An 18903-nucleotide genomic window follows, 5' to 3' on the forward strand; every position below is an offset into this window, starting at 1 on the left:
TTGACTTCACATTGACTTTATGCTGCTGTCATGTCAAGTGTCGGTGTCTGAGTCCTGGAATCCATAGGAATGGTTTCCCATCACATTTGAGGTCTGGAGAAATAAGGAAGTATTACAGACTAGACCTCGAGGAACATTCCCTACACAAGCAGATCCCTATGTCAGTATATTACTTGGAACAACGCTGCCCTAGCCCAGCTTCTGCCCCTTGGATGGGGAAAATTAAGAGCAGACTCTGTTATCAGACGTGTTCTGCTTTCTATGCCCCTCAAGTCTTGCTGTAGCCCAGAAAGAGTGCAGGGAAGAGGAAAAGCAGCCAAAAGCCACTGCTTCCCTACCTCTGTCCCTGCACTGTGCAGACAGATACAGAGTGCAGGGGTAGTGCTTTAGCTTTATCCAGTTAGCCTACCTTTGAGATTTGTTACTTTCTAGGAAAAAAAAAAAAAAAAAAAAAAACAAAAAAAAAACAAACATCCCCTGCTGCAAAACATTCTGAATTTTTCCTGCTATTGTGCTTTTTGGATCAGAGTTGCTCCATAACTGAGCCTCCCTGTCTCCACAGCAAGTTCAACCACCAGAACATCGTGCGCTGTATTGGGGTGAGCCTGCAGGCGCTGCCCCGTTTCATCCTGCTGGAGCTCATGGCTGGAGGGGACCTGAAATCATTCCTGAGAGAGACACGGCCCAGACCGGTAAGAAAAGAGAAAACTGTATTTTATCTAGTAAGTTGCTGCCATGAGGCAAATACTTAACTGCAAAAGAGCTGATCCATGCAGATACTATTTCCCAGAATTTTCGATGGCCAGAAAATTTCTGTTGCTACAAGACCACTGTGGAGGCAAGACCCAGGTGTATAGGGAACAGATGCTGCTGGGGTTATGCAGAGGTGCCTCATTCTCAAACTTTGCTAGCATTGCAGATACTACCTAAAGAAAGACCAAAATCAAAGTTTAAAAAAAAAGAAGTTAAACTCAACTCTTACCTCCCTCACACCAGTTGGGGGCAGGCTGGGAGAAGTGTTGAGCTAGTAATGGTAAATCCATTATTTAAACTGCTGATCAGGTGCGTTTCTGTGGATATCTGTCAGTTTAAATTTGACATAGGCAAGGAGAGAATCTGGCCTGGAGCTGTTGACTTAATATCAAATATCTTTAGTCCAGAGTTTTTAAGATTTTCCCTATTGAAAATCTTGGGATTTCAATAGGAAAAGACAGTCAGCTAGAAATGTGTGAGAAAAAAATTACAACTTCTAGAGAGGAATCAGTATTTCAGAAGAATAAAGTTTGCTCTGAGTCCCTGGACCAGAAAGGCACACAGATGTTGCTGAAGTTTAGGACCAGAGCCCAGCTTCATACTTTGTCTCAGTATTTCTTCAACATAGGACAAAGTGATGGATTTTATCAGTACAAGAGAGACACAAATTGACTCTAACAGATATAAATAAGATTCTTCCTTAAGGCATCTGGAAACAGATCAACTTTGTACTTTTTCCATGCAGTGTGGTTTTCAGACATATGAAATGGTCTGTGAGACTCAAAACTCTTGAATAGGTTGCAATTTAGTGGCTCCTGCCTGGATAAGAAGGCTAAACACCCAGAAAGTAATGTCTGGAATCTGAGCAAGTGGTCTTTGTAAACACAGGTTGGTTTTCTGAAGAACCTAGAGATGCTCATACAAATGGGCTGAACTTGGTAGTAGGTAAATGGGTAAATTCATGTTCTGCAATGTCGGCTCTGGTCTCACCCCATGCAGAGCAAAATGGCATGGGCAAGATATACTACCTGGTAAATGCTCCTTTCAAAACTGCCAGGCCAGGCTGTGCTACATGTGTGAAGGGGCAAGTAAAACACAATGGGTTTTAGCTCATTAAATTAGAGAAGCCAGCTCAGTAATGATAAAGATCTTGTGAGGAAACACCAAGAACACTAGTCTTGCACAGCAGGAATTCTGACCTACTCGGAGTAAAATGAGCCAGCTGCTTTTGTAGATGAAAAGCGCTTAATCTTTACAGGATACAGTCATGGGAGCCTTCTGATGTTTCTGTTTACCCCACCCCAGTCATGAGTTCTTCCTTGCCAGGACTTCTGTTTCTGTTAGCAGTAGCTCTGTGGAACCTCTGTAAAGCCAATGTCAGAAGAGGCAGATGGTTCACTCCATTTCTTCCTTAGTATTTCTCTTTCTGCCTTCTCAGCAGCTCCTTCCGTTCTTCTCCTTTCCTTGTGTTTCCTGACCTGTTTGAGGTTATCTGAGACTGACCATAATAACTACTACACACAGGGGCTGTTCCCAGCACCTTGAAGATTCTCCCTTATTCCTGCATTTAACTTGCTCCCAGGAGTGAAGCAGACCTGAGATTGATGCCTCTGTTTTCTGCTCAGTCACATTTCTGTGGCACTTTGGGAAGCTGAGTTTCAAATGCAGGTGGGCAGTTGCAAGCTGGAACTGATTCAGAAAAAGTTTCCATTCCCTCTTTAAGAACTGGATGAATGTGGATAGCCTGACTCCATGCAGACACAGATCCACATGATTTTGCTCCACATCTAACACCTTCTTCCCCTTGCCTTGCCCTGCTTCTGCAACCATCCCATGTGGTGGCTGCCTGGCAAGAATGACAGAGTAATTCATTGTCTGGCTGCTGGGGCAGCTTCTGAGGGGCCAATGGCACCTGTGAGTGCTGAGAAATCAGCCCCTGGTTGCACATTTGACTGCCGGCTCAGAAACTGTGAGGCGAGGAGACTGACTGATGAGAAGTGAGATGTGTGCAGGGCGTTGTGCTCTGTGAAATATGGGATCCAACTGTGGAAGCGGGTTTACCCTCTGCATGTACTTGAGGTGTGACTGAGTCTCTGTACACAAGGCCTGTGGCTCAGTGCTGCTGGATGTATCTTGGCACTGCTCTTAATGAGCCCTGAGCTGCTTTCTTCCTCCTGTTGCTCATTCAAAGAAGACAGGCAGGAGGTAGGCACAGCAGACTGGATGGGCAGCTTTTCAGGCCCATTGAAGAAAAGGAAAGACAAGGAAGAGTGCAGAGTAAACAGGCTTTGATGAGCTTTGCTTCCAAAAGGAATTAATTGAACACACAAGACCTGGCTGACTGACTCTGTAGCAGAGGTCCACTGCCTACTCTGCTGTAAGCACCGTATGAATTACTGCCTTTCCTCTTATTTTTTTCCAGTTTTGTATTTTCCAGCTGATTTATTTTACTACCTTGTATTTCCCACCTATTTCAGCTTTCAGCCTAATAATAAAAAAGAGATTTACATGTTCATTCTCTACTTTCATCTCCTAGTTGCTGTCTCCACTCCTCTGCCAGTAACTTCAAATTTGTTTGCCAGTTATGGAAAAAATAATAGAGATATGAAAGGCATTAACTTGGCGTTAATTCCAAGGCTTCAGGAAAAAGAAAGCACCATGCTAGAGAGATCACCAGTTACCTTGTTTGGTTTGCCACTGGTCAGTAACAACCTGTGTGACTTGGAGCAAGACACCTGCAGCATTCTGCCATGCACTCGGCCACTGAAAAGCAGGAAAGCAAGCAGAGGGAATGGTGAAGGAGAAGGTGAACCAAAGGAAGTGAGACTTAAGACATGGCGAGGGACATGAAATGGGAAGCTAGAGCAACTGCAGGAGAAATCAGAACATGGGATCCAATTTAATGAGAGATCAAGATGCTGCCAGCACTACTGCATGTTATTTGTCTGTGTTCTTCATGTAAATAACGAAAGCAGTGTTCAGCCAACACGTAATGATTTTTCTGGACTCTAAGTAAGAATTATCATACATTCATCCAACATCACTGATACAATACCAGTGCCTCTTGTGGAGTATGTCGACTTACACCAGCTAGGTCCACTCCATAAGCTTCATCCTCACGGGTCCAGGGTTTGCAGCCCTGAAGGCTTTCTCTGTTCCATTTCTAATCAAGTTTCACATCTATTACAGGAATGCCCTTTCCCCCTCACCTGCAGTAAGGCAGTCTGGTAGATTCAGAGACACCTGGAATTGGAGCCTTTGCTCATTATGAGCATTGTAGAATTGTCCATTCTGGGAAGTTCAGCGCTGATCTTTCTCACACACAGCACAGCAATCAAAGAAGAGCTCTGGGAGACAAATCATATATGGATAAATGATTCCCCTCCTTTGTGCTGTGCAGCCTGTTGCACAGAGCAGTGATTATACTGAACAATACACAGAATTTCATTCACCTTTGGCAAGATTCAGCCTCACCTGGGGAGGTGTCACACTAGTGCTTCCAGCATGCCCACTGCCCTGAGCAGCGGTGCATTGCAGCTGGCATCGTCCATTCATCTGAGGAGCAAAAGCTGTAAAGTGAATCCTTTGGTGCGTCTCAAGGCTGCCCCCCTTGCAAAATGAATCCCAAACCTCCATTTTTCAAACAAATTACATGGCTAAATTGTCCTTGGCTGGGCAGTCACATCTGTTTTAGAATTGTATTTAGCCAAATAAAAGGTGGAAGGAATTCATCCAAGGAGGGGAAGGAAGGGAGTTTAAAAAAACGGGAAAAAAGAAAAAAGCTATGTCGTTCAAATCAGCTTCAGCCCACTGACTGCTTTGCAGTACAGCTCAGGTCTGGAATCGATTGCAGAGTAAAGAATTGGGCTTTTTGCTCAGTTTTCACTTCAGGCTTCTGACCCTTGCTCAGAAGAGAAGGGAATGGATAGATTGAGATATTAAATTCCCTTTGGTTATACCCTGAAAGGAAAGAAGGCATGTGCATCCTTTCTTACTGTAGCCATCTTGTGTAGCTGGTGAGTCACTTGAACTCACAGAGGTAAAAAGAATTATTCCCCCTTCCCCACAAAATGGGGGAAGAGGTCCTTTATGTTTTCAGGAAATAGATGCTCTATAAAAAGGAAGGTTTAAGGGGAGATGCAGTCCAGTGTTCTAAAGAATCAGTTAAATATATATATGTAATGAACTATACTTTGTAGGTAATAAAATATAGGCAGGTGGTACGAGGTCACAAACAATTTTGTTTATGCACTCAAAAAAACAGGCTTTGTTCACACAGATATGCAACATTTTTCAATTATTTCATTAATCAAGTATTGAGGCCAGTTATTTTCTAATCTCTTCCAAAGACGTTAAGACTTTTTTGAGTTTTACCAGCCAATGCCCACTGTGTAACTACTAGCTGCTGGCTGCTGCAGAGCCTGAACTGATTTCCAGTCCCAGTTAGCAGTGGTTTAGATCAGGTGGGACAGCCAGCACAGCATCACATCAGCCTGGAGTTATGTTTCTTCGCAACAGAAGCAGTCCCTGTCATCTGTCACACTGGAGAAGCTGTGCTGGTTTTTGCATTGGTGGGAGAGTCCCATGGGCAGGGGTGACTTTGGGAACTGGGCAGAATGGTTGGTGTCATAAGAGAGAGCTAAAGAGTGGGATAATCTTGTTTGGTCCAATACCTAAGGCCAATAAACACTTAGCTGGCAAATGGCTGCTGTGGAATAAGCAATCCCTGACACCCAGTTGTTTGTCATCACTCTGCTGGCAGCAACGATTTCCGCCTCCCCCACAGGACTGGCCTCAGGGATCACTGATTCACACCTCAGTGCAGCAGCTGATGGTTTGGCTTCAGAGGCTGACAAATGTGAGCCAGTTCGAATGCTGCCCTTTTTGCTAAAGCATCTGGCTCCTGCTGGCAAGGGCTGTGGACTTCATCAGAGGGGCAGGAAGGAGTTGGCAGCCTTAGTCTTCCATAGCTGTTGGCTACACAAACCTATGTCAGTGCTCCAAGGGGCAAGATAAAACCTACACAGATGTGGAGGAGGGAAAGAGCAAATGTGACTCATGCCATTATACAAAATGTCATTTTCGTTGTTCAAGGTGACTTTAGAGAGGAGCTAGCAATAATACAAAGAAACTTGGTGAGGAATGGTTCAGGCTACAGATCCCAAAAATCATGCTGAAAATTCAGAAGCATCTCCCATGAGAACTGGGGTAAATTCTTACAGGGGCATCCCAATAGAGCTGGAAAGTCAGATCCAGCTGTTCTGACTCTGTCTCTGGGGTCTGTATGACATTGCATCTGCACATCCTTTCCATAGTTCATGGATATGAACTCTCTCTTGTGCATTTTTGTAATCCCTTTGTGTATTAACATCAAAGGTTGTCACTTGTTGAAGAATTCCCAATGTTGCATCAGTGACAAATCACACCATGTTCTTGCTTTTAACCCACGTTTTTCCCTTGTCTTTTGGTAGAATCAGCCCTCCTCCCTTTCCATGCTGGACTTGCTCCACGTGGCCCGTGACATTGCTTGTGGGTGTCAATACCTGGAGGAGAACCACTTCATTCACAGGTAGGTGAACACAACATGGGCAGGACTTGCATACAGGCCAACACAGACTCTTAATGCCCTGCTCCATATGTTTATGTCCTGCTGCACTCTAGTGGCTGGATACCTTTAAACAATGTGGACAAAATCAGAATAATAGAAGCAGTTAACAGAAAAGCTGCTATAAATCAGGTTGGAAAAGGCCTGTATATTTAACAAAAATCCTGAGCCCTGTCTCAGTGCCTGCACTTGTGCAGTCCCTTTGGTTACTCTGCAAAGGGACACAATCTTGTGACAGAAGTCTTTAAAGCTCTCCCTATCATGAATTTTGCTTAGTGCCTCTCTGCTCATTCTGGAACCTTTCTCTTCCCCTCTCAGAGAACAGCAATACAAGTACAGCCAGAAGTTCAACACCTTGTGACTGTTGTTATCTGCTCCTGAAGAACAGGGTGTTTGACAAGCATCTAAAATTGTTGGGTAGAGATGAGTAGAGACGTGGTAATTCACGGTTCTGAAAGAGTCACCCATAAGGTTTGCCACTGTGTTGTTCAGATCTCAAGGTATACTTCAGCCCAGCAGAGGTGGAGCTTGGAGCTTTACCTGCATACACAGGTCCATAGCTTCAGCATTCAGAGCAACACCTGCACATTGTTGTACCTGTCTCTGACAGTGCAAAAACCATTTGACAACATTTGAACAAGTACACTAGGAACAGATCAGTGGATCATTCCCCAGACTAGTACATTGCTGAAATCAACTCCACTTCTTGCACTCCTTAGAGACTTAAAAACAGCTCCTGGGGTGAAGGAGGGCTCTCAGGAGGCCCATCATTTCAACTGGAAGGTGTTATGTGAAGTTTATAGAGGAAATGTTAAAGAACAGGACTGTTCCTGCTGAGGGGGGTAGACTGGAATTTGAGACATCACAGTTAGCCATAAACACTGACATTTCTGTTGTGGGCTCTCTGAAGTTCAGGAAAGTAGGTACTATTCTTTACTTTCTTTTTGACTTTTAAAATTGTCAAATGATTAAGTGGTTCTTCTCTTTCTGTTGCTTTTCTTCTCTTTCCCTGTAGGGATATTGCTGCCAGGAACTGCCTCCTTACCTGTCGAGGGCCTGGGAGAGTGGCTAAGATTGGAGACTTTGGAATGGCCCGGGATATATACAGGTAGCAGAGCTAAGCCCAGGGTATCTGCAATTGGAAGCTCACTAAAACGAGGGAGGAGCAGTGTCTGTGCAGGAGAGCAGGCTCTTGTGCTGCTCTGCATAACCCTATCAAGGCAAGAGTGGAGACATCCCACCCTGGTGAATCCCAGCTAATGTATTTCTGGTGTTTGCCTTTATTTGTAGTTTAACTGTACTCTGGAGACTTTTTCCACTCCTGACAGCTTTCTCCTGGGCAATGAAGTCCAATGGTCATGGAAGGTGTTATTCCTCCCTCTTTTATTCTGTCCTCAGTTTCTTTTCTTTGCTTTCTCCACATCGAATGGCATTGATGTGCCCTTTTGTTTTGTGGTCCCAAATCATTCTGAGTTTAATCTCTCTCCTTGATGCTACCCCTGCACCTTTGGTTTCGTGTCATCAGTAAATCTTCTCAATTTACTGCAGCTAAAGGAGGAAGGTGCAGAGGAAGGTCAGGAAAATGTAATCACCCAAACTGGAATTCAGCCAAGACACAGGGTTAACTACTCTGCTCTTGCAAGAAGTGCCAGAAAATCTTTAATGACCATAAGCAGTCAGGGCTGCAGTTTGATATCTCATCTTCCATATAGCACCTCTAGAAGTGCAGCACCATATCCCGCTGTGCTGAGGAATTGATTTGCCCCTGACTCGGAAGAAGGAATGCCTTGTGCTCAGTCACCCGCACTGTTTATTCCAGTGCCTTGCCTACTTTTTTTCCTGCTTGGGGATTCTTCTGGCTCTGCTTAGCTTGAGATCTGACAGTATCACAGCCTGAGGTGATGCAAACAGTGCTACTTTCAAAAACGAAAGAGTATCAGCTCTGATCAGCTTGGGGTTTTTCCCTCCTCTCCCTTGACAAAGAGCCCCCACGCTGTCCCACTGTCAGACGGGGGCTCTGCTGGGACAAAGTAGCATCTGTCTCTCTCACACAATCAATAGAACCAACTGCCAAGATGAACACTTTGGTGCTGAGCTTTCAAAGGTGCCTTTGAAGTCTGCACATGTTTCTTTGTCCAGGAATATCCTTTGGATGCTCAGGCTGTGTAGTTATGACCAGTGATACCAGCTTGCACGAGCATCCTTCCGCAGCTGCCAGCACAGGACTTGGGGCTTGTAGGTTTTATTTAAAATGACAGCGACAATAAAGGACTGTCTCAGAAGCACAGGAGGTGGTTTTTGTACTAGTGCCCCAGCTCTAATGGCCAACCATCCTTCTCATCAAGCTCCTTGTTCTTACAAAGGCTTTAGGATTTTACTTGCAGTGCTTTAGGTTGGGTACATATTGGATAGGTTTTGTTTATTTTTGGTGGGGATGCTCAAGGTGACCATGTGGGAAATGAGGTCAAGATCTTGCTGTGGTTGAAAAGGGCAGGGGATGGCTCTGCCAGCAGCAGTTATTGTTTGAGTAATTCACTAGGAATATGGACACAGATGAGGATAACTGATTCACCAGATCAGGCCTGAAGTGAGGTAGATAAAACAGTCCTTCCATGGCTTGCCCATTTCCACTACTTTTGTGAGAAGGAGCAGGTCTCTTCAGCATTTTCTCTGCCATACTGTTCTGCCTTAATTAGTCTCTCCTCTGGCTCATAATTTTAATATTTGTAATTATAAAATTCCCAAATCAATGCCATTTTCTGAATTCTTGGCTGACTGTTCTGTTTGTTCTCTGCAGAGCCAGCTACTACCGGAAGGGTGGGTGTGCAATGTTGCCTGTCAAATGGATGCCTCCTGAGGCTTTCATGGAAGGGATATTTACATCAAAAACAGATACATGGTATGTTTCCTTTCCTTCTCTGTCCAGTCTGTCTGTGTTGTAACCCTTTATGTAAAGGGTTAATATTTTGTAAAAAACACATGTTCAGATTCATTTCTCATGTACTAAAAGCTGGGTTTTTCAGAGTCACTAGTGTTGGAGGGCAAAGCAACCGTATTTACCTACCTATATCCTAGACTTTACTTACTTAACAGTCAACTACTAGTATTTATTAAATCTTTCAAAATTCACTGTTACAACTGTGCCACTTATTTGTGTCTGAATGCTGCAGCAGGGATTCGCACAAAGGCTGCAAAGAGCAATGCTGATGGTACTGAACCTAGGGGCATTGCCCACCAGTGATGGTCATTCCTGTATCCTTCACTTTATTTTCCTTTGCTTCTGTATTCAGGTCTTTTGGTGTATTGCTGTGGGAGATATTCTCTTTGGGATACATGCCCTACCCTAGCAAAAGTAACCAGGAGGTTCTGGAGTTTGTCACCAATGGAGGAAGGATGGATCCACCTAAAAACTGCCCTGGCCCTGTGTATGAGATGTTAACTTTAATATATTCATGCAAATAAGTTTCTGCTTCAAATGCTCTTCTCTAGTCAAAAGTTAATTATTTGTAAGATTGATCTTATTGTGGCTGATCTGTTTTATTGAACTTGAGTGCCAGTGATTTCTCTAATATCTAATTTTTCTGTCTGTTTTGGAGAATAATTGAGGGCTCTTTTGAGAATTACTGGCCACTGCTTGTTTGGTCAAAGATGGTGCAGTATTTCTGTGTCTTAGGTTAGCTGTGAAACTTCAATGCATAAGACTGTTCACAGATAGGGAAAACTGGGCTCCTTTATCTGTAGCCCTACCTACCTTTAGTGAATTGTCCAAGGGATTTTGGGTGGCTGAGTTCTTTCTCTGATGGGCTGTGGATTTTACCCCAGTGGTGGTCACATTTCAGTGGCTACCAGTACATCAGTTGTCTGACTCTGGGGTAGGCAGAGAACTCTTATTTGTGGGAAGGCAGAGAACTCTTATTTTTGGAAGTCAGAATGGTGATGCATGCTTATGATTTCTAAGCTGTTATATACCACAGGATCTGCTGTTCATAAGCATCTCCTGTTCTGCCCTTTCAGTTACCGCATTATGACCCAGTGTTGGCAGCACCAGCCTGAAGACCGGCCAAATTTTGCCATAATCCTGGAGAGGATTGAGTACTGCACTCAGGTATGGGTGTTCATTCATCTCAGAGGAGGTGAGTGGAGAGGGTTCTTCTTGAGGAGAGGTCTAGACGAGCCAGAATACGAGACAAGAAGGCAGCACTGCAATAATGCAGTCAGCAGTCCAGAGAGTGATGCCACCCTGGGAACAGTGGTTGGGATATTCATCTCATTGGATGCTGGATCCATCTTATCTTTCACTGCTGAAAGGCATGGGCTTAAACAAGCTTACACAGCTATAGAAATAGCACACCAGTAGCTCTTCTTCTGCTTGTAAAGGCACAGATTCCAATGAGCAAAAGAGCTAAGACAGGCCAGCACCTGCATGAGTTTCACATGCCTCATTTCAGCCACTCCATCCCAGTGTTTACCCTTAAGACATAGTCAACACTGAACAGGAATGGTCCCAGCTTAGAGTACCCTTTGCAGGTGGTTTCAGCAGCTGTTAGCAATTTTCTGAATCTGACAGTGCTGGAGAAGGCAGGTGGAAACAGCCAGGCTCGAGGAGTGGGGATTCTAAGGCTGGGCAAGGAGGGGGAAGGATGCGGCTGGATTTCCAGGCTGAAATCGGACTTACTTAGTTTTTACCACCAATTTAGCTTACAAGAAGTAGAGTAGTTTAGAAAATGTTTTGCTGCCTTATTAGCACAGGCTCCTTGTATGGCCTCACTGTTATTTGCCTCAGTCAGTTTGCTTTCCCTCGCTACTTGGGAAGGTTGATGTTTTTCATGTGTGTTTGGATCCTTCGACTGGGAGGCATTTTTTTTCTGCTCTCTGTAGCTTGCCACGGCATCTAGCAATAATTAAAGGCTGCCCAGATCACCACATTTTCTCTCAGTTTAATTCTCAAAACTGCATAAATGGCTCATAACCACAATCCCTATGGATTTGGGCTTCAAGGGGTCTACCAGTATTGCCTTCTCTCTGCATTTCCATTCCTCCCTCGTTATATGGAGGTAATACATGGCTGAGACTTTCTCAATATTATCTGAGAATGTTATGAACTCTGAGATGATAGATGATAGATTCCAAAACAACATTCCCACAGGAAATTTGTCTGGACATAAAAAATATTTTTCATTGGTTTTGTACCTCTACTATTCTGTGGTGAGTTTTAGGGTTGGGTTTTTATTAAGAGTTGGATTTTTAAGGATACCCCATTATATCTCACAGTTAACTGCATTTTGTCTGCATCCCCTACACGTGGAATATGGGCACTAGGTACTGGGAATGATGCACTGTGGTCATAGCATGACAGCTGTCAAATGTGTCAGGTTTTTATTCAATGCATGATGCCTACAGACTTTGAGAAAATCTCATCGTTCTCTCTGGCAGGATCCAGATGTCATCAACACCGCCCTGCCAGTAGAATATGGGCCATCAGCTGAGGAGGAGGAGAAGGTGCGCCCTGACGATCCAGAAGGAATTTCTCCTCTATTGGTCTCCACACACCAAGACAGAAAGGATGATAAGCAAACCCTGCCATCTCCACCACCCCTGCCATCAGCCATCACTGCTGGAAAATCTCTAGGGAAAGCGCGAGCCTTGGAACAACCAGTGCCGGGGAAGGTGCCATCAGCCTCAGCAGGGGGACATATCAACATGGCCTATGCCCAGTCCAATCCTCCTTCTGAGCTGCACAAAAGCCGGGGCTCCAGAAACAAGCCCACCAACCTCTGGAATCCAACCTATGGTTCCTGGTTTGCGGAGAAGCAGGCCAGCAAAAACAGTTCTGTGCTGGAGAAGGAGAGGCACGAGAGGGAGAATTTGGGACAGGAAGGAAACTGTACTGTGGGGCCCAACATTATGACTGGCAGGCTGCCAGGCTCCTCCTTGCTATTAGAGCCATCTTCCCTAACTGCAAGTGTTAAAGAAGTGCCTCTCTTTAGGCTTCGCCACTTCCCCTGTGGGAATGTCAACTATGGATACCAACAGCAGGGCTTACCCTTGGAAGCCTCCACGCCACCTTGCGCTAGCACTTACGAGGACCCCGTCCTTAGAAACAAGAGCCACATAACCCAGCAGGGGCCCTGAGAGCCCTCGGCCCTCTTGACTTTTCCCCCTGTGGCCCCTGAGCCTTGAAGAGATGTCCTGTTACCCAACACACCACGAGCAAGGGATCTGACAGCATCACCTTCTATTTTGTGCAAACTTGCTCCGAAAGTGCCACCCTTGCCATTGTAATTTCAACCAACCCGAGAGGCTTCAATCCACCGGAGCCCCAGTAGAGTGAAAGAACCAAGGGGGAGGGAGGATGCAGATGTTACCTGCAAGGCCCAGCTGCTGTTGCATCAACTCATTCGCATGGTTGTTGTCATGCCCTTCCCGTGAGCTTTTCTCAGTTGTGCGTTCTCTGCTTGCGTGTCAAAGCCGCGGCTCACTGCCATGAGTGTTCCATGTCCAAGGTTTTCCATGTCAAACCTGTCGTTGCTGTGGAAGACCTAGAGATCTCCTGCAGCTGGCAGATGTTGTAGTGGGTTTGGGAAGAGCATCCTCTATCCAAACCGAAAAAGGATACAACATGCACTGAATGGTGACGCGATGGCACATGTCTCAAGTTGTGTTCCAGCTACAGTCCAGTCTTCGAAAGTCCTTGAATGCACAGCGGTTATGGGGGTGCTGACAGGGCAGTAGGAAGACACTGGTCACACTGCATCCCTTGAAAGAGAGAGGAGAGGAAGCAGAGCATGGGTGCAGATGCTGTGAGGCATTTGGGGGTTGGGAGAGGCATTGTTTGCCTGGGGATTTTTGTTTTGTTTTTGTTTTCCTATGCTTAAGCACTAAAACTGAGCAAAGCCCTTTAAAATTCCTTCTGTCCTACAAAAGTAGGAATGCCCTTATCAGGAACTTGTGCGTGTCAAGTGGAACCGAGGGGAAGCTTTAAAGGACCATGGTCATGACAGAGACTTTCACCATGCCCTGGAAATGGACAGCCACCTGCATACCTCAGAGGTTTACTATAGCCTTTGACATACCCTGTACGAATAACACCAGAAAGGCAGAAGACTACATCGTGCCACAGTCCAGACGCCAGATACTGTCTGTATTTGAAGGGTTTAGAGCCCTTGTCCCTTTAACAAAATACATGTATGATAGTGGTTTAAGGACAAACACTCCATTGACTCACTTTGTACACCTTGTGCATGAAAAATATTCCAGTTAAGTGTATTGTCAAAACATAGATGTAGGAAATAATTCATGTGTAAAGATGTGCATTAGTAACTTCAGCTTAGGGTTGCAAGGAGCTGTTTTAGCATGAACGCTATCCAAAAAAGGGGTGCTTATTTCCATAGAAATGGATGTACTGGAGCATCAGCAAAGGAGCGTGAAGGTGTTCTTCAGTCCAAGACTCTTCGTTTCAGTGAAGTGAATCTGAATCTGGCCCTGGATCCAAATGCTGAGGTAAGCTTCCTGTCTTCATAAGGGAACAAACCAGAATCCACATATACGTACTCCTAAACTGAGATGCGCAGAATCAAATCGGAGGGCTTGGTTTGGGCCACCCCCCTTGTGAAAAAACACATTGAGGGGAGGGAAAGAGATGCTGTGCTCTCCTAATCTGTCTTTCTGACATCTCTGATACACAGAACTAAATCGTTTTCTAAGACAAATGCCAAATGCTGTAAGCAGGGTGGTGGTTTGTTAACAGGCTGTTCTTGAGTCAGGGGCTGCTGTTCATGTGCTGTGTGGGTCTGGCAGGAATAAGGAGGGTTGGTTGCTCTTACAGGCTTCTTTAGGTTGAACTCAGAGAGTATTCGTCATCTCCAAGGTTATTAGGCTTACAGCTCTTGCCATGAAATAGCCACTGGGGAGGGATTCTGTCTAGCTTAGGACTGTGTTAGTGTCACACTAGTGTCTCTCTCTAGCTCAGTAAACAAAAGGGGGTAGTTTTTAGAGTCTCAGGAAAGCTGATTAATTCAGGAGGCAAGCACTGCCAGAAAAATTTCTTACGCTAGTATATTATTCACATATAATAGCAATTTTCATTTAAATATTCCAGCTTTTTCATTTTCAGAAGAGCTGGAGCTCCTCATTGTTTTCTTTAACATTTCTTTGCCTAGGAGCACGCTGAGTTTTTGCTGCCTTACCATGTTACTGAGGGCAGAAGCTGACCTGTATACTCATGAGTGTTTTTAAAGAATACACAGAAACATAAAGTTGCTAAGTTAATGATCTTTGACTAACTGAAAGTATTAATTCTTGGGTCTGAGGCAGCAGCTTTGATGCTGCACAAATACAGATAAGCTGCCAGGTTACAATGTTAAAAAGGTGGCATTTCTAAAGAAGCTTTAAAAGCACAAGCAACAAGAGATGATTATAAGTTTGTAGGGGTGAAAGGGAAGCTTTCCCAGCATGGTGAGAGTGTCTCTGAGCTTGTACTGTGCAGTTATTTTATAATAGAATTTCAACTGAAATACTCTTACAGAATGGGAGTTGTAAAAAAAAATGAAGGAGCTAAACACCTTCCTGCTTCTTACCTATGGAATATGTCAGGAGATAATTCTGTTTGGGGAAATGGTGAATTACTACTGAAATTCTCCACTCCGCTGAGTACAGTGCATTGAGATAAATACTGTTCAGCACTGGCAGTTGGTTTTAAGTGAACTTCCTTCCAGTGTCTCCTGTGTAAAACGCTTTGTTGTGGGTTTTTTGGTTTGGGGGGGGTTGGTTTTTTTTCTTGGGGTTTTTTTGTTTGTTTTGGGGGCTCTTTCTTGTGTCAGCTTTTGCTTGTGTTTGTTTGGGGTTTTTTTTAAATCTCCTTTTCTTAACTCTTGGAATTCAGAAATTCAGTTTGGGCTTATTTTTAATATTAAAGACACAACATATCAGAGCTACTCCACACCAAGCATTTAGTTTGTTACCCCTCTTTGCTGTCCAAGCATAGTACCCCAGGTTGCAAAACTTTTTCTGCAAATATTGATGCTAATCAAATCTTGTCACTCAGAAACAAGGGCTGTAGCATTTGCCTGCCCTCCTTCTCTTAGAAAACAAATTAATTGCCTGGACCAAAGGGTGCGCTGCTGCTTGTGTGCAGGCTGCATCAAAGAGTTTCCTGGTCATTCTGCAATTCCCTTGCTTAAATTTAAGCATTTGTCCTGTTGCCAAAAGCATTGCCAGGATTTCAGTGACAGTGCAAGATCTTATTTGCATCACTAGGATGATCTGAAGAACGCTTTTCTTAATGATCCCCCTTTCCTCTGTCCCTCTGTGCACACTCAGGCACTATCAGTTACTGTATGATCTCCAATTAGCTGAAGGGCTGACAGGACATTTAACATGTAACATTTAGCCATGTGAGAGCTGCAGTTGCAGTGCCAGTTTGCCCTGAGCATTTTGTCCAGTCGTGAACCAGAAACTTTTAATTTCTGTGTCTAGAAATATCCACCTGTTCAGTGCTCAGTGCTGCAGGGAACGAAGGGGCTTAAGTCACCATGGGCTCACCAGACCAAAGCACTCTGGATGCGTAAATCCCAAATTCCTTTATCAAACTCCTCCATGCTAGGCTTATAGTGCTGCAGAAAAACAAATTCAAGTTATTTTAACCTTCTTACTCATTTTTGTCTGTAACTTATTTTTTAAATTACAGTTTATTGACGCACTGTATATTTTTTTAAGGAACTTTTTTTTAGGACTGTTAATCTTTTCCATTGGTAATACTGATGTTCTGATATATATCTTCCTCATTTTACAGTGGAAAAGTGGGAAGCAGGATGACCTACAAGATGTAAAGCATGACTGGGAAAAACCCTGTACTACCACTCTTATACTTGGAAAATGGCTTATTTCAGGATATTGCCTGTTTCCTATAGGTTTCTGTAAGCTGCTGGAGGTAAACTAGGTTGGGATGCCTGTTTCTTTCCAGCTGTCCCGTCATCTTCCCTTTTTGCTACTGAACCTTGTTTCTCCATCATGTGCCTGGAAATGAAGCAAGGGAAGAAGTTTGGTTGGTTCTGCTTCCTCGAGGCACAGCAAAGGAGTGGTGGTGGGAGAGGGGCTTTGCTGTAGCGAGGGGAGGTGCAGGTACCACAGGTTGGAAGCACAAGGGCTGTGTTAATTTGGCCAAGTCAGCCTTGGACAGCGGTGTCAAACTGCTTTGGCTTCCCCCTGCAGAGGCTCCAAGAGCAGCTGCAGCACCTCCGGGCGCAGTCGCTGCACGACACAAAGGGTCTGAAATAGGGTGTGATGGGTGTAACTTTGCACGTCTGCTCCTGTTACTGCGCCTGTCTTCTGGGTGACGAGAACCTTGACATAGGAATAGCATAAAACAGCCTTCCACAGCAGCAAAGACATGGCCATTTGTCTGTCCCAGAGTTAAACCCACCACAGGAAAACGTCCGAATTGTCTGCATCTGGCTTTTTTAGTAACAAGCTTCATTATAGGAGTGTCTGTCTCATGTACAGCCGTTTACGCAACATTGTTTATAAAGGAAGGGCCTGTGCACTTCAGGGATACTATGAAGAAGAATACTAATATATGGTCATTGAGTATTTTGTATTGAATAGTGTATTTGTATTGTAAACAAGTGTAGTGAACCACAAGGCATGAAGACAAATAAAATGACAGTAGCTGGCTTTCTCTGTGTTGGGCTGTGCAATAATTGGATCGAGGTCAGAGGGAGGTGTCTGGACATCCCTTTTTCTTGGTAAAGTTGCAGAAGTATTAAGGTGATGGACACCCAAAGGAGTTGGTGTTGTGCTACACTGACCCAACCACCTTTCAGGAGAGCAGCAGCTGTTTCAGACTTCTCTGCATTGCAAACATCATATGCCAAGTGTCTTACAAACGTGCCGTTCCTTCTGTCACAAAGCACCAAGGTTGGCTACCACCCACAGAAAACTGGCCAGTATAAAAGGAGAACAACGGGAAGGGTTGAAGAGAGCATTGGGGTGTTTTCATTCCTAAATGTGTATATCCTACTAAGACAGCCTTTTTCCTTGAGTCTGGATATAGACTGGGAGTAGATCTAACTATAAGCTGTATTTTAATACAGTGGAGTGCCAGTATTGAATCCTGTGACATGAATCCTGTGACAATTCTAGGAAGAGGTAGTTCCTTCCCTGAAACACTTTTTTCCCTTCCCCCATCACTCCTATGCCCTGCATAGATGCATTCTCAAGAAATGGTCCTTGAAATTAGGACTGACTTATCTACAAACTTTCTCCTTCACAAGCTCATTCTATTGCAGGATAGTGCTGTGGTTTGGCAAACAAGACTTTTTTCCTGAGCAGGTAACTTGTAGGCACCTCTCCTCTCCATTTCCCTGCCACTTTGGTTCCTCTCCATCTTAACCGAAAAGGAAGCTCTCCTGTGCTCTTCTAGGAAGAGATCTGGTCACCAGTCAGCCACATAGACTGTTTTGGATCTGGCATTGGTTGGCAATCTTTGCTCTGATTCCCATTTCTTCCAGAGTTGTCTGTGATGAGGCAGTGAAAAGGATGCAGGTGGGTACTCCGTTGTGTGGCTTTCATGGACACAGTTTAAGTTTCCACCTGGTGTATGACAAGGCTTCTGCAGAAAACTGAACTCTGTAAAAGCAATTACATAAATGCTGGACTTGCCACCTAAGGAAAACCCTTGCAGGTAACAGAGCTAACTTGTCAGAGGAATCAGGTTATGTCTTGCAAATCTGCAGTGCCAGTCTTGGATCCTTGTGCCTCAGACCTTGCTGGTTAGCAGCCCTCTGAAAGCACAGGCTCTCTGCCCAGAAAGCCATTACTGTCGGCATCTGCAAAGCAATCACTGAATCTAATTGAGCTGAACTCACTAGAAATAAATCCCCCATCCTGGGATATCTCAAAAAAGTTCTCCTTCTCCTGTCACACACACCTGTGGCCTTTCCAGTGTCCAAAAAAACTTGAACAATTTCATGGATAAGAGCACTGAAGGACATTTTCTCTAACTAGACCCCAGGGACATGCTATGGGACAAGGACTAGCCTCAAAGTCCACACAGGCAGCATAGAATTGCTGGGGGCCATCTGTTTATTTATTTATAAATAACAGATAATATTTATGTAGTTTACTGGGACTTTGAGGATCATTTGGCTCTTTTTCTACCAGTATGGGGCTGTGATAGTCAGTCCTCGGCACAGCACCAAATTCCAAACTTCACTGCCAGTTATTTTCAGAATTTTTTTAATGACACAGTATCGTCCTGCAAGAATTGGAGGAAAGGATTATGACAACTTACCTTGGATTTAGGGAAGCACAAATCCCTTCACCTCACCAACTTGAGGAGAGTAATCCTTTCTGGAACGGACTGATTTATTTCTGTTGCAGGTTGCACAAATTTACAGTGCTTCTTGCTTCCTTGCAGAAGATTCTCAGTGCTGCCAAAACATCTCTACCCTGATAACAGTCCTGCTCCTCTAACCCACAGTGCTCAAGCTGATTATGGCCAGAGCTTTCAGGAGAAATGTGCAGCTGGCTGAAGCTGGAATGGAAGG

General features: G+C 44.4%; 1 protein-coding gene across 1 annotated transcript in view; it reads left to right on the top strand.

The window, feature by feature from the left end:
* ALK (ALK receptor tyrosine kinase) overlaps positions 1–17029 on the top strand; it is a 307386-nt gene extending 290357 nt beyond the window's left edge. The window contains 8 exon segments of the mRNA XM_027713024.2: positions 563–692; positions 6225–6322; positions 7374–7466; positions 9156–9257; positions 9649–9783; positions 10373–10463; positions 11792–13858; positions 16149–17029. Of these exon segments, the coding sequence (XP_027568825.2) occupies positions 563–692; positions 6225–6322; positions 7374–7466; positions 9156–9257; positions 9649–9783; positions 10373–10463; positions 11792–12490 (1348 nt within the window). The 3' untranslated portion in view covers positions 12491–13858; positions 16149–17029.
* Positions 17030–18903: the final 1874 nt, after the last annotated feature.

The sequence above is a fragment of the Pipra filicauda genome, unplaced genomic scaffold, assembly GCF_003945595.2.
Source record: "Pipra filicauda isolate LSUMZ 115617 unplaced genomic scaffold, ASM394559v2 scaffold143_size2779998_pilon, whole genome shotgun sequence".
Lineage (NCBI taxonomy): Eukaryota > Metazoa > Chordata > Aves > Passeriformes > Pipridae > Pipra > Pipra filicauda.